Genomic DNA, 23,656 nt, shown 5'->3' with positions numbered 1-23,656 from the left:
ATGTTACGAACCTGCTCGAGGCCTCAAATCACACCATACAATATCAAAACTACGAATCGACGATCGAAACATTTCTCTAAACTTTCAAGCATTCAAACTTTGACGAACGCGTCCGATTCATACCCAAATATTTCGGAATGACGCCAAACTTTACGCACAAGTCATAAATCACAATTCGAACCTATTCCAAGGCTCGGAATCCCAAACGGATATCGATAACATCAAAATCAACTTCAAATCAAACTTAAGAAATTCTTAAACTTTCATAATGCCAACTTTTCATAATAAGCGCTGAAATACTCCCGGACCACCCGATACTCAAGCTGAACATACGTCCAAAATCGAAAACATCATACGAACCTATTGGAACCTTCAAATCCCGATTCCGAGGTCGTTAACTAAAAAGTCAAACCTTAGTCAATTTTTCCAACTTAAAGCTTCCGAATTTAGAATGTTCTTTCCAAATCAACTTCGAACTTCCCGAAATTCAATTCCGACCATACGTACAAGTCATAATGTCTGAAGTGAAGCTACTCAAGGCCTTAAACCGCTGAACGACGCGCTAGAACTCAAAACGACCGGTCGGATCGTTATGAATAGAAATCTCTATAAGATTCTTCCCACACAAGATAGGCATGATGGCACAACTCCTATTCAAAATAGGATTTCTAGTTAGCCCACCGTTAAACCATGATACTGATCAACCACATAGTCCACTTGGTTCTTCATATGTTCCAATTGCATCACAATGCAACCACGTCTAAATTACTTCCCAAGTCCCAGTCCATCACACACAATCTCATTATCTTCATTTATTTGTTAATTATCAAAACTTACATATCTCAATAGAAAAGATAAATAGTTGTTGACCGAGCAAAAAGAGGTTACAAACATGAGTGGTTAAACTGTCTTGATGAATGAAAGAACCAACATTTGTGTATAGCATGATCCCAATTAATTCCCATCTATCTTCTCCCAAGAAATGCAGTCATTTCTTTTTTATTGCATTATCATTTAAGATCCAAGAGAAAAAAGCATATAGCATCAGGATAACCAAACCAGGGAATAGAAGAGCTCAGATTCACAATAAAATCAGTTGCATAATTGGCCTCCTTTTTTTCAAGGCTTTTCAGTTTTCAGTACGTAAAACACAAAACTGACATAGTGTCTTTGGAACTACGTGAAACCCCAACCACCCATACCTCCATATGTTAGCTAGACATGATGTTTTTCTTCCTTTTTTTGCGATCTTTCTTTTTTTAATAATCATAATGTACTGTCCGGGACAACTAATTACCCGTAATTTGATTAAATTCACGGGATACCTGTAACCTTTTATCAGTATCGGGTAACTTCAAACTTGTAGTAGACTAGTACTATGTGTTGGAAGAAGAACGAGAAAAATATGCTAGCTGGCCATCTTTTGATTTCCGTCACACAACTACCCCTATCTCTCATTATTCAGTTCATTAACCAAGTACTCCCTCCATTTCAAATTGTGTGTTCCTATAAAGGGTTGCCTAATGTATAGGCACGATTTTGTTTTTACGGGATCTATATCTTGTTTGTAAATTTTCTGTTTCTTGCAAGATTTTAGCAAGGGCGAATGGGAAGGGAGAAAAGGAATCTTGTAGTAGCTTTTCAATCTAAGACAACCTAATGTGTTTAAATACTTATGCTAGGCTACGTGTCATAAAAATGAAATTATTCACAACTTCTATAAGAGAAGGTTTGGACTAAATTTGTCTAATATCCTTTCTGTTGACTTTTACTCGTCCACAATGGATTTTGCAATTCCTTTGAAAAATAATAAATAAATTTTTTTTTATCATAATACCCATAATGATAATAATAGAATTTCAAAATATTTCGAGAAATGATTTGGGGAATGAATAATTAATGACAAGGGTAAAACAAGAAAAAAAAAGTTATTTTTTTCTTGATTTGCTAAAATGGACTAAGTAAAAGTAAAAATATATTTTTAGTATAATAGAAAAGTAAAAGTGAACGGATGGGAATACTAAAACAAATTAAATATAGATACTATATTACATCGAGTGAACTTTCAAAAAATGCTTTATAGATATTTAGTGTAATTAACTTTTCTGTCAAAGTTTGGCATTTTCTAGTTGTTACCTATTCCTGGATGCATTAGATGGGTGTACTTATTTATTGGAATTTCTTTTTTAATTTTATATTTCCTTTTTTTGTTACTTGTAGCTGAGAGATTCTGCAAGAGCAAGTGGCATGTGAATATCCTGTACAAGTGCTTTAAAACAAAAAAGAAAAGTAATGATCAAAGGAAGAAAAATTGATAGAGAAATAAACAAGAGAGAGAACATTTTGAGAAAGATTTGTCCCAGTACATTAAACTAAGCTGAGGGTTTTTCTTTTCAGCTTGAAGCAGCCTCCTCTTGGATTCTAAGCCAGCAATTGATTAACAGCTTGAGCAATTTCCTCTACTGTAGTTAGTTGGCACCCTTCCTCTACCTGTTCCAAATATTCATCCATGCACACAGAAAATTTAAATTAAAAATATGAAACTTTTTCCTAAAAAAAAAGGGAATTAAAACAGAAAGAATTAAGGGAAAGAAAATATTAGATTGAAAGTTTTCTTTATTTATATCAAAACAATAAATGTATGACATGTATCTTACATCATTTAGCAATGATTACTTAATATATTTAACTTATAAGTTATATACAATCGATAGTACTGTTAACTATAATTTGTGCAGTATACTATTTTGTGTAGTTTATTTTAATCAGGCTTGTAACAAAGCTACTTACTCTAATTTATGAATGTTAATTAAAAGCTATGGGGACTTCTAGAAATTAATCACTAACCTTAGCACTAAGGGTGTAAAGAACCATTTGGTCGACAGTAGTGACATTAAGGTGAAGAATAGTGAGAGACAGACACTGAAGTCCAGCTACTATCTTCAGGAGCTGTTTTGGCCTTCTCTTTGACAGTATTTTGAGGTTGGCATGACTCTCCACTAGGTTCACTTCTATGTCAGCCATCACTGATCTATTCTCGGCCGCCGATTCGCTTGAATTTGTTGCAGCTGCCGGTGAACTGTTGGCATGATTTGAATGTGTTGTTGAATACTGTGGGAAGGAGAAGAAATCAGCAAAAAGTGGTGATGATATGCCATTTTCGTGTTGTTGTTGATGAGTACTAGTTCTCTTTTGAGCTTCTAGAGTTTGAAGATGTTGTTCTAGCTTTTTCACAAAGTTTATTGCTCCTCCAATTATTGATGCTTGGTCAGCCTGAAAGTGAAGTCTTTCTTTAATTTTGGAAAAAGGAAAACATAAAGAATTACAAAACCGTTGGACACTATCGGGTTAACGTGTAAAATATACTAGTATTTGTTAAATAGATAAAGGGTAGCGCTTTAGACAGCAACTTTACGAGTTATAACAAGACTCCACTTCTATTTGTTAAACAGATATTTGTAAGTAATTAAGTTATATTTAAAAAAAGATTATCAGAGAAAAAAAATTGTGTTTTGGTAATCAAACAAGTTTTATACTAATATTTTACCATATTTACAAATAATGTTTTTCAGTATTTGTAAAGAGTATAGTGACACTACTAAAAAATGCAAATTTCTGAACGGAATCCGTGGGAAATTGGCTCCAACAAGCCAATTTCCAATGGTACGTCCATTAGAAATTTAGTGTGAGTAATTTTTACACCGTTAGTGTAATATAATTTAAACTCGTAGTAAGAGAACAAGGAACAGACCCTTTGAACGTAGGAAGATGGCATCAAAGATCGAAGAACAGTAAGATATTCATTCATCTGCTTCCTACGATTGCGCTCCACCGCAATATGTGTCATTCTCTGGTTTTCCAATTCTTCCCTGTTCTTGTTGCTACCTCTAGCGGTCCGTCTTCTTTTCCTCCTGCCTCCTGAAGTGTCTGCTTTAGTTAAAGATCCCTCCAAAAACAGCTGATTCTCCACAACATTATTGCAAGCTGCTGCTGAAAAATTTGAAATATCCCAATTGTATTCTTTCACTTGATTTTGCATCATTGAATTACAAGATGAAGACTCCCAATTACTTAGACTATGATGAAAGGAATTGATTGATGCATAAAACTCTTTATTATAAAAATAGCCAAATTGTTCTTGAGGGTAAACCACAGTCTCTAATGCCATGATTTGTTTTTCAGGTTTAACTAATAATTTGAAACCAAGTACTCTATTTCTACCAAGCAGAGACTTGCATTTTCAGGACTTCCTTTTCCTCATATAGCAGAGTGGACATATGGACTAGAAAAGTGTAAGAAAAAGAAAATGTTAACCAAGCAAATACAAAGTATATCAAACGTGAGAGAGGAGAGAGAAGGGTAGTAGAGAAGTTAAGAGCTCTCGAGTTTGCACACCAAACTCTGGCTTTTGTAATACGAGTTCAAAGCAAGCAAATAACACTTCTTTTTTTTTTTTGAAGGTGGCAGCATTTCAATAGTTAAACTTCTTAATTTTAAATGTAATTTTGGATATAGAATCTTTTGAAAAAAATTTATATTTATAAAAATTAAGTAAAAAAAGTACTATATTACAAGAATTAATAATTTAAATATTTAAAATACATAAGAAAATATAGTAGTCAAAGAAAAATTAATTTAACTATCGAAATCCGAATGATATGAAAGGAACTACCATGTAATAATGTACACATTTTAAATTCAGCAAGATGGTGAACTTGTTGTGGGACCTAAGGTAGACTAACGCAAATTAACGCTCGCGCAGGACAAATGCCGCAATTAATTAGTGACCGAAACATGTAGAAGTGGAATTTCTCGACGGTGAAGAGAAGTTTGTTTCAAGCATTATATTAGCTCACCAGGTGATCCTGATTTATGAATTATACATATGAGGTTAACAATTTAAGCAAAATAGATTAATTATTATAATTAAATATTTTTTCCCTTGTTAGGATAGGGAATCCGGGTAGTGCGAAATTTAGCCAAACAACGTTATAATGATAATAACAAAGACAATGGAAGTTGATAATAACGGCAATTAAAGAAGATAAAGAAGACACAAATTTAACGTGGTTCGGTCAAGGTGACCTACGTCCACAAGCTAAAAGGAGCAATTTCACTATACCAACTAGAGTACAAAAGAGAGTACAAAATTAGAGTAAATACTCTAATTAATCCCAAATACCCCAAGAAAATAACCTCACAAGATTACTCCAAAAAAAGGGTTCACACAAGTGTTTCTCAACACTCACTCTCTTACAAAATACTCTATAATGAAATAAATGAGGAGAAAGAAAGACAAGAGTGAAAAGCTCTTTAATTGGTGTGTTTTCAAATGAGGAGAAACTCCTCTATTTATAGCAAGAAATCCTTGGCCTAATAATGGATATTATGTCATGGCAAATGTCATGATCCACAACTTTGTTATAATGGATATTATGTCATGGCAAATGTCACGAACCACAAATTTGTTATAATGGATATTATGTCATGGCAAATATCATGAAAATTTGGCCATATTACAAATCTCCACCTTGGCCTAATTTCGGCTTATATATAGTAAATTTGCTCCATCTTCTCCGCAAAAACCCCAATGGGCAAAATCATTCTTCATAAATGCCAATCAAGTTCAGGCAAAGCTTGAACTTGTATACTAGAAGAGGTTTTGTGAACATGTCAGCAGGATTGTCTCTAGTGTTGATCTTCTAAATAGAGACTTTTCTTTCAGCAATGGTTTCTTGGATGAAATGATACTTTATATCAATGTGCTTCGTCCTCTCATGATACATTTGATCTTTAGTCAAGTGAATGGCACTTTGACTGTCACAGAAAATGGTAATACCACCTTGGTGTAAACTGAGTTCCGCAAGTAGACCCTTCAACCATAAAGCTTCTTTGATCGCCTCGGTCACTGCCATATATTCTGCTTCGGTAGTAGATAAAGCTACTACATGTTTTAATGTAGCTTTCCAACTAATAGCGCAACCATCGATGCAAAATACATAGCCTGTCAGTGATCTTCTTTTGTCAAGATCACCTGCATAATATGAGTCTACAAAACCAACCAAAGTGTTAGTATTTCTCCCAAACTCCAAACATGTGTTTGAAGTACCTCGCAAGTATCTGAGAATCCATTTCACAGCATGCCAATGTGTTTTACCAGGGCAAGCCATATACCGGCTTACCATGCTCACTGCTTGTGAAATGTCTGGACGTGTACAAACCATTGCATATATAATACTGACGACTGCACTGGAATAAGGAACATATGCCATGTACCTCTCTTCTTCCTCTGATTGCGGGAACTGAGCAGCTGATAACTTAAAATGAGCAGCAAGAGGGGTGCTAACTGGTTTAGCATCTTTCATGCCAAACCTCTCCAAGATTTTCTCCAAGTACTTCTTCTAGGTCAGAAATAGCCTGTTAGCTTTTCGATCTCTTTTGATCTCCATGCCAAGGATTTTCTTAACTGCTCCCAAATCTTTCATCTCAAATTCACTTTTCAGCTGACTTTTCAAATTGTGAATTTCTGTTAAATCCTTAGCAGCAATGAGCATGTCATCAACATATAATAATAGGTACACAAATGAACCATCATTTAACTTCCGGAAGTAAACACAACTATCATACATACTCCTCAAATAACCATGACCCAACATAAAGGAATCAAACCTTTTATACCATTGTCTTGGAAATTGCTTTAATCCGTACAAGGATTTCTTCAACAAGCAAACATGATTTTCTTTTCCTTCAATTTCAAATCCTTCGGGTTGATGCATGTATATTTGTTCCTCAAGTTCGCCATGTAAGAAAGTTGTCTTAACATCAAGTTATTCTAATTCCAAATCATACATGGCAACGAAGGCAAGCAAGACACGAATAGAGGTATATTTAACAATAGGTAAAAAAATATCATTAAAATCAACTCCTTGTACCTAACTATAGCCGTTTGCAACTAATCGTGCCTTATGCCTCGCATCTTCAACCCCTGAAATGCCATCCTTTTTCTTGAAGACCCATTTGCAACCAACAATTCTTTTTCCTGATGGCAGCTTCACAAGAGACCAAGTACCATTCTTGTGGAGAGACTCAATTTCTTCATTCATTGCAATCAGCCACTTGGCTGAGTCAGCACCAGAAACTGCTTCTGAATATTTTGATGGTTCTCCAATTTCTTCAGTTTCCTGTGCAACTGAAAAAGCAAATGCAACATAATCTCCAAACCTTAATGGTTGTTTACCTTCTCTTCTTGGTCTATGTTTGGCTATAGAATACTCCTCTTCTTCTGGTTCAACTTCAGGAGTCTCAACTTCAGAAATTTCAGCTTTTGTCTCAACTTCAGGAGTTTCAACTATATTTTGCTCCAAAGTTGATGAGCTTGGCTCAGAAGGAATGCCAAGCTCAATCTCCACCTAGTTCTGTGTATACTTTCCTTTATCTGTATCACAAGAACTAGAAAACTCTTTTCTAGAATGTAACATAGAGGATTCATCAAAGGTTACATCTCTGCTAATTATAAATTTTGGTGCCATGGGATTAGGATACCATAGTCGGTATCCTTTCACCCCAGATGCATACCCAAGGAAAATGCACTTTTTAAGCCCTTGGCTCTAATTTTCCATCATTTACATGCATGTATGCAGGGCAACCAAATATCTTTAAATCGGAATAATTAGCAGGAGTACCTGACCACACTTCCTCTGGAGTCTTTAAGTTCAAAGGTGCAGAAGGAGCTCGGTTGACAATATAACAAGTTGTAGAGATAGCTTTTGCCCAAAAGGCGTTTGTCAACCCAGTATTTGAAATCATACAACGAGCCCTTTCCAAAATAGTTCTATTCATCCTTTCTGCCACACCATTTTGCTGAGGTGTCATTCTCACAGTACGATGTCGAGCAATTCCTTCATTCTTGCAAAATTCGTTAAATTCATCATTACAAAATTCCAAGCTATTATCTGTTCTAAGCCGCTTAACCTGTTTCCTGTTTGCTTCTCAATCAAAATATTCTATTGTTTGAAATTTAAGAAAACATCACTTTTATTTTTCAGGAAATAAACCCAAACATTTCTTGAATAATCATCAATGAAAGTTAACATATATCTGGCACCACCTTTTGATGGAGTACATGAAGGACCCCAAAGATCTGAATGAATGTAATCCAAAGTACCTTTTGTTCTATGAATTTTTGGAGATTTGAAGCTGACTCTTTTCTATTTTCCGAACACACAATATTCACAGAACTCCATATTTCTGGTACTTTGGCCACATAAGAGATCTCTTTTGGTGAGGATGGAAAGACATTTTTCACTCATATGCCCCAAACGCATATGCCACAATTTGGTGATGTCAGAATCTGATTTATCTGATATTGAAACTGCAGCAGCACCTGTAACAGTAGATCCCAAAAGAGTATACAACGTACCAGATCTGCATGCTTTCATGATCACAAGAGCACCATGAGAAATTTTCAGAACTCCACCTTCACCTGTGTACTTGCACCCAAGAGATTCTAGAGTGCCCAAAGAGATGAGATTTTTATTCAAGTCGGGAACATGTCTAACATCGGTGAGAGTTCTCACCACACCATTGTGCATTTTGATTCGGACTGTACCTTTTCCAATAACTTTGCAGGCATCATTGTTGCCCATCAAGATAACTTCACCTCCAATAGATTCATATGTGGTAAATAAATTCCGACTAGGACACATATGATAAGAACAACTCGAATCTAAAATTCACTCATTGTTAGATTTGAAACTATTATTAGTTGCTAAAAAAATAGTTCCCTCAGTCTCATCAGCAACTACACTTGCTTCGGCAGTGTTAGTATTTTTGTGCTCATTTTTCTTTTCTGTATGCTTTTTTTTGTTTTTCAATTTAAAGCATTCAGAAATAATGTGACCTTTCTTATGACAATATTTGCACATGACATTTCTGTATCTGGATTTTGACCTTGATTTAGGTTTCTCACTACTTGAATCTTTCTTATTGGATCTACCTCTTATGAATAAGCCTTTCCCTTGGTTCCCACTAGTTTCCCCAGTAATATCTCTATCTATTTGTTCTTTTGATTTCAAAATAGATTTGATATCTTTATAAGAGATATTATCCTTTTCATAAAGCATAGTATCTCTTATATGTTTAAACAACTGGGGTAAGGAAATAAGTAATAACACAACTTGATCCTCATCTTTGATTTCAGCATCTATGTTACTTAAATCCATAAGAAGAGAATCAAAAGTATCAAGATGAGTAAATATAGAGGTATCTTCAGCCATACGAAAAGTGTAGAGTTTTTGCTTTAGGTAAAGCCTGTTTTCTACTATTCTTTTCATATATAAGGTTTTAAGCTTTTCCCATATGTCTTTGGCTGCGTTTTCTGCTGCAACTTCACGCAAAACCTCATTTAAAAGATTTAAAATAATACATGCTTTTGCCTTTTTGTCTATGACGGCAAACTTCTCGTCCATTATTTTATCCGGCATCTTCTCCTTTCCTTGCAGTGCCAAATCTAAGTCATCCTGAATTAGGATAGCTTCCATCTTTAATTGCCACATTCCGAAGTTTGCACTTCGGTCAAATTTCTCAACATAAGACTTTGTTAGAGTCATTTTGGCTATTTAAACTAACCCGGTTAGATCTGGCTCTGATGCCAATTTGTTAGGATCGGGAATCCGGGTAGTATGAAATTTAACCAAACAATGTTATAATGATAATAACAAAGACAATGGAAGTTGATAATAACGACAATTAAAGAAGATAAAGAAGACACAAATTTAACGTGGTTCGGTCAAGGTGACCTACGTCCACAAGCGGAGAGGAACAATTTCACTATACCAACAAGAGCACAAAAGAGAGTACAAAATTAGAGTAAATACTCTAATTAATCCCAAATACCCCAAGAGAATAACCTCATAAGATCACTCCAAAGAAAGAGTTCGCACAAGTGTTTCCCAACACTCACCCTCTTACAAAATACTCTATAATAAAATAAAGAAGGAGAAAGAAAGACAAGAGTGAAAAGCTCTTGAATTGGTGTATTTTCAAATGAGGAGAAACTCCTTTATTTATAGCAAGAAATCATTGGCCTAATAATGGATATTATGTCATGGCAAATGTCATGATCCACAAATTTGTTATAATGGACATTATGTCATGGCAAATATCATCAACCACAAATTTGTTATAATGGATATTATGTCATGACAAATGTCATGAAAATTTGACCATACTACATCCCTTTACAACGACTGTTCGGATTAAACTTTGCTGACTTAGAGAAATTGGTGTAAATGTGAATAAACAAATAGGTAGAACCAAAGAAACTAAGATTAAGGAATAATCTTAAAATATTGAATCTGTCCGGTGGCTGATATATATTGCTTCAAGTGGAGTCATTTTAACGCCTCTTCACCGAAAAATTTAAATATATTTAAGTAAACGCTTAAAAATATAATATAAAGTATACGTCAATTTAGATTGAAGTAAAGTCTTAAATTCTATAATACAAATTACTGTATAAGTGAGTTGTGATGATTTATCGAAGAAGCGTGTAAAATCGTGTAAGTCACTAGAATTGTTAATACGTAAATGATTAGGTGGTCTAGCGCTAGGAATGACTTTTATGTGTACCATGATTGCAAGGACACTGAAATAATCGATTGTGTACAATCAAAAGGAAATTAAAAGGATTTGATATCGTCAGTTAACACCAAGTGGGAGCATTGTACCATCCATAAAAGACGTGCCTAAATGATGCGTATTCATGGTTTCATTTGGTAAGAATAATATAGGACACTGTCTATAGAACAAGAAAAAGAACACCAAGAAAAGAGAAAAAGAGAAGCTCAATCAGGGGCAGAGCCACTGTATTAGTTACGGTTCCCCAGAATCTAGCTCAAACCATGTATTTGTGTCTAAAATTTAGTTAATAGTATATATAAATAATTTATTCAGAACCCAATAAGTAAAAAATAAAATTATGATTCAGAACCCATAAATTAAAAATTTAAGCTCTGCCCTCAGAACTCAGTAACGATCGAGAAGTTGATGATAGCTCAGAGATTCTATATAGTATGTGTAAGGTAAGAGAGAAAATTGAAATGAATAAAACTGAGTTTTTCAGGTAGTTTTTTTGGGATATCTATCAGCAGATAGCAGAAGAAACCATGTGGTTACTCAAACAGAAAAAGAGTACTCTCTTTATCTTCTACGATGATGTCTCTGTTCCCTTCTTGCTTTCCCAAGAATCCTGTCCTCTCGTTACTGTTCTAAGCAGATTATTTATATTTAGGAATAATAACAATTTTGGTCATTTGACCTTCACTTGTGTATACGGTTAAAATTATATGGTTAATCGAGACCGGGGTGGCAGATCGAGGTTCAATCCCAAGTTATATTGGATCGTTACATGAATAAATATTGCCTAGCTCGTGATTCAGGGACCAATCGAGATCGAGACCAGCTAAGGTCGAGACCGAGAAGGATAGGGATCTAGCAAGATCAAAGGAAGCCTGCTAAGTCGAATAACAGAAAGCCGAGTAATCCGTGACCGGGTGAGGATCATGGCGGAGATCTCGACATATATCGAGACAAGACCAGTTGATTAGCCAATCATAAGATTTCCTTCTTTATTTAGAATTGTACCATATGTAGAACTCCTCTACTATATAAAGAGGATTCCAATCATTTTGGAAACACACTCATAACAAAGCAATATATAACAATTTCTCTCTTAAGCTCTTTTATTTAGTTGTTCAGTTCTTACTTTTCAAGAATATACTCAGTTGGTTCGAGGGCGACCTAGCTCGAGAGCCGAAGTTGCGCGTTACATTTGTTTATTTCATTTTACAGTTAATTTCTAGCTTCAATTCTTATATTTCTCAGTTTGTGCCAAGTGAAATCACATATCCTTAAAACCACTAACAAATTTAATTGTTATCCGATTTTAACGGTAAACAGTTTGCCGCCCACCTTGGAGCTAAGGATAATAGTGATTGCCTGGTGCTAATTTTCATAACACACACTGCTTTACACTTGTTCTTGTAAGCGTTTTTGATTCCAGAATCAGCATGTCAAACTCTCAAGCAGTACCCACACACATTGACAATGATCTTCGTTTTTATGGCGAAAACGACAACGTAGCCTCCCTAGGAAACGAAATGCTTCCAGTTGATCTCGAGGGAGTACCAGTTGTAGACCCCATCGACGTCAGTTCCCATGTTGCTCTGAATGCAAATCTCGGCGTCGACCCCAAAAATAGCATCCACAGAGACGTTTGATCAGCCGGTCAGAATGCATAGGGCGACGAAGAAGGAGGAATCAGCCTTCGAATAATATTCGAAATGTTGCAGGCTCAACAAGTTGCAATAGCATAAATCCAAAATCAGAACAACGCACAGAGTTGGGTTGAACCCGAGCCATCACAGGAAGTTGTTCACATGGCCAAACCAGTGCTTGGGAGGTCAAATGTGAATGAGTCAGGGACCGACCCCGATATCTTGAAAATGTTCGAAAAGCTGACAAAGCGAATTGAATCGGGGGAGAATAGGATTGAAGCGAATGACAAAAAAGTGGAAACATATAAGTCCCGAGTTGATCAAATTCCGGGGGCACCACCGATTTTGAAGGGTTTGGATTCAAAGAAAACGCCTTTCCCTCCAAGCGCGGCTCCTAAGCCCATTCCGAAGAAATTCCGCATGCCAAAAATTCCCAAGTATAATGGAACTACCGACCCCAACTAGCATGTCACTTCTTATACATGCGCAGTAAAAGGGAATGATCTAGAGGACGATGAGATTGAGTTTGTACTGCTGAAGAAATTCAGAGAAACTTTATCATAAAGGGACGATGATTTGGTACCATAATTTGCAACTTAACTCCACTGATTCTTTTGCTATGCTCGCTGATTCCTTCGTCAAAGTACATGCCGGAGCGATAAAGGTCAAAACTAGAAATTTAGACCTCTTCAAAGTAAAACAGAAAGACAACGAGATGCTCATAGAGTTCGTATCTCGGTTCCAAATGGAGCGCATGGATCTGCCCCCAGTCGCCGACGATTGGGCGGTTCAGGCTTTCACTCAAGGCCTAAACATACTAAGTTCGGTAGCCTCGCAACTGTTGAAGCAGAACTTGATCGAATATCCAGCTGTAACCTGGGCCGACATACATAATCGGTACCAGACAAAGATTAGGGTCGAGGATGACCAGTTAGGGACTCCTTCCGGGTCCGTTTATCCAAACACGACCATCGACAGAGTTTAAAGGGATATTGACCGGGAACCACGGTTAAATAGAGATCGATATCAGCCATACATTGGAGATCGGAGAAACAACGGGCCTGGACGTAACCCCGGTCGAATTGATAGAAGAAATGATCGAGGACAGATCTCTCAAGGGCTCATGAGTAAAAGAAGTTTTGACAGAAATGTCAAACCCAAATAAGCACCACGACTATCGGAATACAACTTCAACATTGATGCATCAGCTATTGTATCGGCCATTGGGCGCATCAAAGACACCAGGTGGCCCCGACCTCTATAGACTGATCCGGCCCAGAGAAATCCTAATCAAATGTACAAATATCATGGCATCCATGGTCATAAAATAGAAGATTGCAGACAACTGAGGGATGAGGTAGCCCGTTTTTTCAACGAAGGGCATCTTCGAGAATTCTTAAGCGATCGGGCTAAAAACCATTTAAAGAACATAGATTCAAATAGACAGAATGAGCAAGAAGAGTCACAGCACGTGATCCACATGATTTTTGGAGGGGTCGATACTCCTCAGGGGCCCATGTTCAAACGCACCAAGGTGTCGATCACGAGGGAAAAATGGACTCGAGACTATATACTGGAAGAAACCTTGTCTTTCAAAGACGAGGATGTAGAGGGGATCTTACAACCTCACAACGATGCACTGGTAATATTTGTCCTTATGAATAAAATTTAAGTTAAACGTATTTTTATTGATCCAGGTAACTCGGCCAATATTATTCGATTGTGGGTCGTATAACAACTCGGCCTACAAGATCAAATTGTGCCTGCAACCCGAGTACTTAACGGTTTCAACATGGCAAGCGAAACCACCAAAGGTGAAATTACTTTGCCAGTGAACGTGGCCGGGATCATCCAAGAAACAAAGTTCCATGAGGTACAACGCCCTGCTCGGAAGGCCGTAGATCCATAACATGAGGGAAGTACCCTTGAACCTTCACCAAGTTCTGAAGTTCCCGACATTGGAGTGAGTCAAAACAGTGTACGGAGAACAACCTGCCGCCAAGGAGATATTTTCAGTCGATGAAGTAATACCAGTATCGACGCTCTCATCAATGAAGGGATCAGATTCGAAGGGAAAGCTGGAGGCCAAATAGCAACCACAGACACCGGCCTCGACCCAATTACAAAAGCAAGGGATTGACGAGGATGACGACTACTGGATCCTTCGATCCTTCATAATTCCCGATGACTCCGACGCCACCAAATCGACGGTCGAATAGCTGGAACAAGTCACACTGGCCAAGCATCAGCCCGAACGAAAGGCATACCTGGGCACGGGGCTAACCCCAAAGCTCAGAAAAAAACTTATTCATTTCCTTACACCTAACATAGATTACTTTGCTTGGTCCACCTCGATATGACAGGGATCCCACCAGAAATTACCACTCACAAACTGAGCCTGGACCCTAAATTCTGCCAGGTGAAGCAAAAAAGAAGGCCCCAGTCCGAGGTCAAACATGCCTTCATCAAGTACGAGGTAACCAAACTTCTCAAAATAGGATCCATTTGGGAAGTAAAGTATCACAAATGGTTAGAAAACATAGTGGTAGTCCCTAAGAAGGGAAACAAACTTAGAATGTGTATAGATTATAAAGACATGAATAAAGTATGCCCCAAGGATTCTTTTCCTTTGCCTAATATCAATCGTATGATCGATGCCACGGTCGGCCACGAGACTCTCAATTTTCTCGATGCCTACTCCGGGTACAACCAGATACAGATGAACCCGGAGGATCAGGAAAAGACCTCGTTTGTCACTAAGTACAATACCTACTATTATAATGTAATGTCATTCGTTCTAAAAAATGCTGGTGCAACTTATCAACGCCTAGTAAATCGAATGTTCGAAGAACAAATAGAAAAATCAATGGAAGTTTATATTGATGAGATGTTAGTTAAGTCCCTACGAGCAGAGGACCATTTAATTCATTTGCATGAGACTTTCGATATACTGAGGAAGTACAATATGAAGCTCAACCCCGAAAAATGTGCATTCGGGGTTGGCTCGGGCAAGTTTCTTGGTCCCATGGTGTCCAATCGGGGAATCGAGATCAACCCTGATAAAATCAAAGCTATCGAGGATATCACGGTAGTGTATAATGTAAAGGCTGTGCAGAGGCTAACGGGGCGGATAGCCTCCCTCGGACAATTCATTTCGAGATCCTCAGATAGGAGCCACCGATTCTTCTCACTGCTTAAGAAGAAGAGCAACTTTGCATGGACTCCGGAATGCCAGCAGGCCTTGGAGGAACTAAAGAGGTACTTTTCGAGCCCGCCGCTACTTCACACTCCGAAAGTGGATGAAAAACTTTACCTATACTTGGTAGTCTCGGAGATAGCGGTAAGCGGAGTCATGGTCCGAGAATAACAAGGTACGTAATTTGTTGTCTATTATGTTAGTCGGACCTTAGGTGAGGCCGAAACTAGATATCCACACTTAGAAAAATTAGCTCTTACTTTAATAAGCGCATCTAGGAAACTAAAACCATATTTCCAATGTCATCCAATATGTGTTGTAACAACTTATCCTCTTTGAAATATTTTGCACAAACCCGAGCTTTCGGGTTGATTGGCCAAATGGGCCGTAGAAATCAGTGGGTACGATATTGAGTATCGACCCCGAACAGCCATCAAGTCTCAAATCTTGGCGGACTTCGTGGCTGACTTTACACTGTCCCTTGTACCCGAGGTTTAAAAAGAACTACTGATAAAATCGAGTACATCTTCGGGAGTCTGGACCCTCTTTACGGGCAGTGCTTCGAATGCGAAGGGGTTTGGATTAGGCATCGTACTAAAATCACCCATAGGTAATGTAGTTAGACAGTCCATCAGAACTACAAAATTGACCAACAATGAGGCCGAGTATGAGGCAATGATTGCAGGTCTCGAACTAGCTAGAAGCTAGGGGCGGAGGTCATAGAGGCTAAGTGTGATTCCCTCCTCGTGGTAAACCAAGTGAACGGGACTTTTGAAGTCCGAGAAGACTGAATGCAGAGGTACTTGGATAAACTACAGGTGACTCTACATCGGTTTAGGAAATGGACCTTGTAACATGTACCTCGAGAACAGAACAGCGAGGCCGACGCTCTTGCAGACTTTGGTTCATCGGTCGAAGACGACGAACTGAACTCGGGAACTGTCGTACAACTCATCAAATCAATAATCAAAGAAGGTCACGCCGAGATAAACTCAAAAATTTCAACCTGGAATTGGAGAAACAAGTACACAGAGTACTTAAAGAACGAAGCTTCCACCAGATCCAAAGGAGTCGAGGGCTCTGCGCACAAAGGCAGCACGGTTCACTTTGTCCAAAGACGAAACGCTGTTTAGAAAGACGTTCGATGGACCATTGGCAATATGTTTGGGATCGGGGGATACCGACTACATCTTACGGGAAGTTCACAAGGGCACTTGTGGGAATTTATTTTGGTGCCGAATCACTGGTCCACTAAGTAATCAAAGAAGGGTACTATTGGACCGATATAGGGAAGGATGCAAGGGAGTTTGTTTGAAAAGCGACAAATGCCAAAGGCATGCGCCTATGATTCATCAGCCCGGGGAACTACTCCACTCGGTCTTGTCCGTATGGCCCTTCATGAAATGGGGAATGGACATCGTTGGCCCTCTCCCGTCAGCCCCAGGTAAAATTCAATTTATTTTGTTTGTGATTGATTATTTCTCTAAATAGGTTGAAGCACATGCTTTCGAGAAAATCAGAGAAAAGGAAGTCATAGACTTCATTTGGGACCACATCATATGTAGATTCGGGATTCCCTTCGAAATTGTATGTGATAATAGAAAACAATTCATAGGCAGTAAAGTAACTAAATTTCTCGAGGATCACAAGATCAAAAGGATCCTATCAACATCTTATCATCCCAGCGGAAATGGACAAGCCGAATTGACCAACAAAACCATCATCCAAAATCTTAAGAAGAGATTGCCCGACGCCAAAGGAAAATGGAGAGAAATACTACCCGATGTTCTATGGGCATACAACACAACATCGAAATCCAGCACCAGAGCAACACCATTCTCGATAGTTTATGGCGCCGAAGCTCTGATCCCGGTCAAGGTCGGAGAACCTAGCATTAGGTTTCGATATGCAACAGAGGAGTCGAATAATAAGACCATGAATACAAGCCTAGAATTATTGGACAAAAGACGCGAAGCCGCTCTCGTCCGATTAGCCACTAAAAAATAGTGGGTCGAAAGGTACTACAATCGAAGAGCCAATATTCGACATTTTAACGTCGGGGAATTGGTGCTAAGAAAGGTCACCCTCAACACTCAAAATTCAAATGAAAGAAAGCTGGGTACTGGGAAGGACTGTACCAGGTTCTCGAAATTATCGGAAAGGGTTCCTACAAGCTCGGCACGATTAATGGCGAATAACTACCGAGCAATTGGAATGTATCGCACCTAAAACGATACTACTGCTATGATACGACCCCTTCCATTTTCATTTATATTTTATACTAAACCTTGTAGGTGTTCGACAAGAAACAACGATGGATTCTTCGACACGGAGCCTTTAGGTATGAAAGAATGTGTTTCACTCTTTTTACCTTAGACCGGTTTTGTCCCAAATGGGTTTTCCGGCGAGGTTTTTAATGAGGCAACCATTAATAGTGCTAACTTAGAACAATTCAACAGTATCTGAGATTTCTTTACAATCAACCTCGAATACTGGGGGCATTGCCGTCGAATGTCAACTTTGATGCAAAGAAATTACTTCATGGCAGCAAGGTCTCGATAGGAAGAATTTGTAAGGGTAAAACAGTCAAACGAACTGTGCCAACATAATTTGTTCGAGCCTTGACACAGAACATGTACGCATGTATAATCATTTATAAAGAGAAGTATTTTTCTTTGCCGATATCTCATGCCTTAGAAAAAATTTTCTACTTTACAATTTCATACTCTCGATCTATTATGTAAACAGGCTTAAGGGCCGACCATGATCAGAGTTCGGATAATTACCCCCACGCTCGGGGACTGACGTCCGAAAAATAAATGAGATCGAATCATTACAATTCCGAGATCATAAGACCTTTTAGGCAACCCTCGATTTGTATAGGCCAAGGCCACCCCACTCGGGGACAGACACTTTGGGCAAGCTCGAAGTAAAATGGGAAAATAAACCCAAGGGGCAAATCCCAAACTAAAAAGGCTACGACCGAATTAACACGGTTCGGAGACGTCCGAATTTTGTAACAAAATAGGTCTTCGAATTCCCTTATAAACTGGTTAAAAGGGCTACCCCCGACAAAATCATAAAAGGCTTTGATAATACCAAGCCTCGAAAACTCTAATGAGTACAAAATTGTTCAAACTCCCGAGCAATTCCTTATTGCATGCTAAGGCATTAGAAATTTTGCAAATACAAATGATAAAAAACTTTTTCAAGCTGAAAAGGGGAGGAAGCCACAAACAATCTTTTTACAAAGGCTATATCGGCCTAATACAAAAGCCTAAGGTCTGTTTTTTCTTTGAGTTCGAGAGACCATTCTCGCTCAAATAAAAAAACCTAAGGGTTACCTTACTTCGAGTTCAAGCAAGCACTCACTTGATCGTAAAGTCTAAGGGCTATACTAGTTCGGTTTTAATTAAATTGTCTAAACCTCGGACCTTAGAATACAACTTCATAATTTTATAAGGCAGAAATGAAGAAAGTTTATATATATATGTCAAAAATCATTTACAAAGACAACATGGCCCGATCAAAATTCTCTACAAAAGATCAAAACGGTCTTAAAAGAAACACAAAAAATACTAAAGTACTTAGTCCTCTCCGGGAGCAGCATCTCCACCCTCGAGGCCTCCTTCGCTTTCAGATCTGCTCATACTCCCTATATCATCATCATAAGGAAAGGTCAACATTCTGGCTTCAGCTTCAAGCTCCTTAGCATTCTTGATCTCGGTTGTAAGATCGAAGCCACGAGTATGGATCTCCTCGATAGTCTCCCTCCGAGAATGGCATTTAGAATGCTTGGCAACCCAGTTTGCTCGAGCCTGAGCATCCTCGGCAACCTCTTTTGATCGAACCTTAGCAGCCTCAGCATCAGACCGGTAGACGGCCACCATCGCATCAGCATTAGCCGTGGCTATTTCGGCCTCCGATTTCACCGCTGCAAGTTCTGTAGCCAATCTCTCTCGATCAGAAGCTGTTGAGCCTAACTGAGACTGGAATTCCTCGATTTTCTTGGCTTGCACCAAGGCTTTCTCTTTCAAGCTTCGGAGTTAGTTCTCGGCCGAGGCCAGTTGAGTTCTAGCAACCTCCTTTTCTGAGACAAGGCGGTCCATGTTTTTTTCCATTCCTCGGCCTCCGCTTTCACGGCGTCCACTTCAACATGAAGCTGCCTGATCACATCGAGCTTTTGTTGGTGTAATGACCCGATCGGTCGTTTTGAGAGTTATAGCCCCGATCCCCTATTAACTACTTCTCCCATATCTATTTCTGCTATATGTGATTTGCCAGGAGGTTTCATTTTGGTTTTTGGAGTGTTTTGGGACACTTAGTCCCTAAATGGAGGTTTAAGCCTTAGGATATGGACCGTAGTCGGAACTGTGTGAAGACAACTCCGGAATGGAGTTCTGTTGGTTTCGTTAGCTCTGTTGGGTGATTCTGGACTTATGGGCGTGTCCAAATTGTGTTTTGGATGTATGTAGCTAATTTAGGCTTGAAATGGTGAAAGTCAAATTTTTGGAGATTTTGATCGGTAGTGAACTTTTTGATATCGGGGTTGGATTCTAATTCCGGAAGTTGGAGTAGGTCCGTAGGGTTGAATATGACATGTGCGCAAAATGTGGGTCAATCGGACATGGTTTGGTTGGTTTCGGCATTGGTTCTCGGATTTGGAAGTTTTAAGTTCTTTAAGTTTGAATCGGAGGAAGATTCGTGATTTTAGCATTGTTTGATGTGGTTTGAGGGCTCGACTATGTTCGTATGGTATTTTAGGAATGGTTGGTATGTTTGGTTGGTATGTTCGTATGCTCGACTATGTTCTCGGGTGAGTTTCGGGTGCTTAACGGATTAAAAGTTGGGTTGGTGTTGTTGTTGAAGTCTTCAGGCATCTAGTGTTTTTGCACATGCGGCGGGAAGACCACAGGTGGGGGATTGCACGTACGGCGCACAAAGCGCAGAAACGGAGATTGGAGGCGTGGTCAGGGATCGCAGGTGCGAGGGAATTTCTGCATCTGCGTTAGAGGAACCGCAAGTGGGGTGAATGACCGCAGAAACGAACAGTGCGCTACACGCGCGCACATGCAGGTGCTTCCCCTTGCCGCAGATGCGGTCCTAGCCCCTTTTAGTGATTTTCGCACCTGCGATGGATTTTTCGCAGGTGCGGTTGAAGGCTCGCAGAAGCGAGTTTACTGGGAAGAAAAGAGGAATTCGAGGGTTGATTACCCATTTTGTTTTGGGGAGTTTAAGAGCTCGGTGTGAGGCGATGTTTTGAGATTTCTTTAAGGAGATTGTTGGGGGTAAGTGGTTCTAACTCGGATTGGACTATATTTCATGAATCTATTACTATTTTCTTCATCTAATTAGGGATTTGAGTTGTAAATTTAAGGGAAAATGATAGAAACTTCATAGACTAAAATTTTGAGTTTTGGAAGGTGATTTGATGTCGGATTTGAGTAATTTTTATATGGTTAGACTCGTGAGTGAATGTGTGTTCGTAGTTTGTGACTTTTACCTGATTCCGAGACGTGGGCCTAGGGAGACTTTTTGGGGCGATTTTCTAATATCTTGCTTTAGTTTTGATTTCATTAATTAGATTAATTTCTTATAGTTATATTTATGGTATGAATTTGATTTTGGCTAGATTTGGGCCATTCGGAGTCGGATATTCGTGAAAAGGCATTGTTACCGATTGATTGAGCTTGGTTCGAGGTAAGTGGCTTGCCTAACCTTGTGTGGGGGAGATCCCCTTAGGATTTTGTGTTATTGTGATATGTGAGCGTTGTGTGCGTGAGCTGACGAGTACGTACACAGGCTATTTGTTGAAAAATCCGATTTATTTTACTGAGTAGCGATTTATTTCCTTTAATTTGAGTCATACCGTTTAAATAAATATTACTCCATTTTTTATTCAAAATTTAGTTATCCGAATATGCGTAGTTATCCTATTTAGTCTAATATCGCATGTCTACGTGCTTTAACTGCTTATTTGAACTCTCTGAAGCATGTCTAGTTGATTTCTTGTTTTTCCTTGTTCTTTATCAGCCTTAACTGTAAAATACTTGATGTTAACTATGGTATTTATCGGTTGAGCTGTGTGTTTACTTTTGAGACTACGAGTCTATTCCTCGGGAGTTCTCCCTGCACATTTACTTTTGAGACTACGAGGCGGTTCCTCAGGAGTTCTCCCTGTATATTTACTTTTGAGACTACGAGGCAGTTCCTCGGGAGTTCTCCCTGCACATTTACTTTTGATACTACGAGGCGGTTCCTCGGGAGTTCTCCTTGTATATTTACTTTTGAGACTACGAGGTGGTTCCTCGGGAGTTCTCCCTGCATATTTACTTTTGAGACTATGAGGCGGTTCCTCGGGAGTTCTTCCTGTATATTTACTTTTGAGACTACAAGCGGTTCCTCGGGAGTTCTCCCTGTATATTTACTTTTAAGACTACGAAGTGGTTCCTCAGTAGTTCTCCCTGCACATTTACTTTTGATACTACGAGGCGGTTCCTCGGAAGTTCTCCCTGTATATTTATTTTGGGACTACAAGACGATATCTCGGGAGATCCCCTGCTATTTACCCCTGTGTGTTCTGTGTTGCTACTTTGTTTAAATTCTAGTCTCTTATTATGTTGTACATTCTCCTACTATATGTATTATATATTAGTGGGCCTGACCTGACCTCGTCACTACTCGACCGAGGTTAGGCTTGGCCCTTATTGGGTACCGCTGTGGTGTACTCATGCTACTCTTCTGCACATGTTTTTATGTGCAGATCCAGGTACTACTTATCAGTCCCGCTATTAGCTGAGAGTGTTTGTTGTTGTATGGAGACTTCAAGGTACATTTGTCGAGTCTGTAGACCTTGGAGTCCCCCTCTATTCTCTTATATGACATTTACGTTCTGTATTTCTTTTGTTAGACTTTGGTGTATAGAGATACTAGTTTCCTTCGGTAGCTTATGACATACGATGTTCCGGGTTTTGGGAAGACTATGTATATATAGAGCAGCGGTTATTGTACATGCCAAGCGGCATTGTTACTAGTTATTTATTTATCCATTATTGTTAGTTGCCAAGTTTTACTTATGTTTTTGTTATATTTTCGCAATTTGTTAGGCTTACTTAGTCGTAGAGACAAGGCACCGTCACGGCGTTATACGAAGGGAGTTTGGGTCGTGACAAGTTGGTATCAGAGCTCTAGGTTCATAGGTGTCGTGAGTCACAAGCAGGTTTATTAGAGTCTCGCGGATCGGTAGGGAGACGTCTGTACTTATCTTCGGGAGGCTATGGAACTGTTAGGAAAAATTATACTTCATTGATTCCTTGTCGTGCAAAATTTGTTGACATAAAAATTCTAAACTTATGTATTCTATTCTCTCACAGATGGTGAGGACACGTATAGGCAGATCTGATGACCAGGCACCCACGTCCCCTGCTAGAGTCGTGAGAGGCCTAGGCCGGGGTAGAGGCTTAGGACGTCCACACGGTACAGCCAGACCACCCGCACGAGCTGCTACAGAGTAGCCCCTAGTAGCTCCAGTTAGAGGGCAGACACCTGAGATACCTGTTGCTGCACCAGCCCTCCAGGAGACTCTAGCCCAGTTTCTGAGCATATTCAACACCTTAACTCAGGCTGGATTGATTCCACTTGCTCCTGCCACAACTCAGGCCGGGGGAGGGGCATAGACTACCGCAACCCGTATTCTTGAGCTGAGGGTCGAGGTTGACCAGACCCCTATGCAGCCGGTAGCTCCGGTTCAGCACGAGACTAGGACAACCACTTCTGTAGCGGAGCAGCTCAAACTTGAGAGGTACAAGAAGTACCACCCACCTACCTTCAACGGATTGTCTACTTATGATGCTCAGGGATTTCTGGAGGAGTGTCATCGTATTCTCCGTACTATGGGTATAGCGGAGACGAGTGAGGTTTCTTTTACCACCTTCCAGCTTAGAGGAGCAGCCTATCAGTGGTGGCGTGCTTATGAGTTGAGTAGTTTGGATGAGGCAGCTTCACTTACATGGACTCAGTTCTCGGACATGTTTTTGAGAGAGTATGTCCCTCAGAGCCTCAGGGACTCATAGTGCGCAGCGTTTGAGTAGCTGCGCAAGGGTGCTATGACTGTGTCAGAGTATGCAGTCTACTTCAGTGATTTGGCCCGACATGCACCGGCCTTGGTTGCCATAGTTCGAGAGAG

The 23,656-nt window shown here is 39.3% G+C and overlaps 1 protein-coding gene across 2 annotated transcripts; it reads right to left on the bottom strand.

The window, feature by feature from the left end:
* Positions 1 to 2,270: 2,270 nt before the first annotated feature.
* On the bottom strand, positions 2,271 to 4,473 carry LOC107778921 (transcription factor bHLH94-like). 2 transcript variants are annotated; one of them, XM_075231079.1, is made up of 3 exons: positions 3,752 to 4,473; positions 2,848 to 3,111; positions 2,271 to 2,490 (listed from the first exon to the last, which is right to left on the bottom strand). In XM_075231079.1, the coding sequence occupies exons 1-3, from the start codon at positions 4,166 to 4,168 to the stop codon at positions 2,422 to 2,424; spliced, it is 750 nt and encodes a 249-aa protein (XP_075087180.1). In that variant the 5' UTR covers positions 4,169 to 4,473; the 3' UTR covers positions 2,271 to 2,421. The 2 variants fall into 2 exon arrangements, with proteins under 2 accessions (XP_075087180.1, XP_016454735.1); XM_016599249.2 differs by having other exon boundaries at positions 2,848 to 3,273; positions 3,752 to 4,455.
* Between the last annotated feature and the right edge of the window lie 19,183 nt (positions 4,474 to 23,656).

Source organism: Nicotiana tabacum, chromosome 15 (genome assembly GCF_000715075.1).
Source record: "Nicotiana tabacum cultivar K326 chromosome 15, ASM71507v2, whole genome shotgun sequence".
In the NCBI taxonomy this organism is placed as follows: domain Eukaryota; kingdom Viridiplantae; phylum Streptophyta; class Magnoliopsida; order Solanales; family Solanaceae; genus Nicotiana; species Nicotiana tabacum.
The sequence above is the reverse complement of the archived record's forward strand: the minus strand, read 5'-3'. Positions and strand labels throughout refer to the sequence as shown.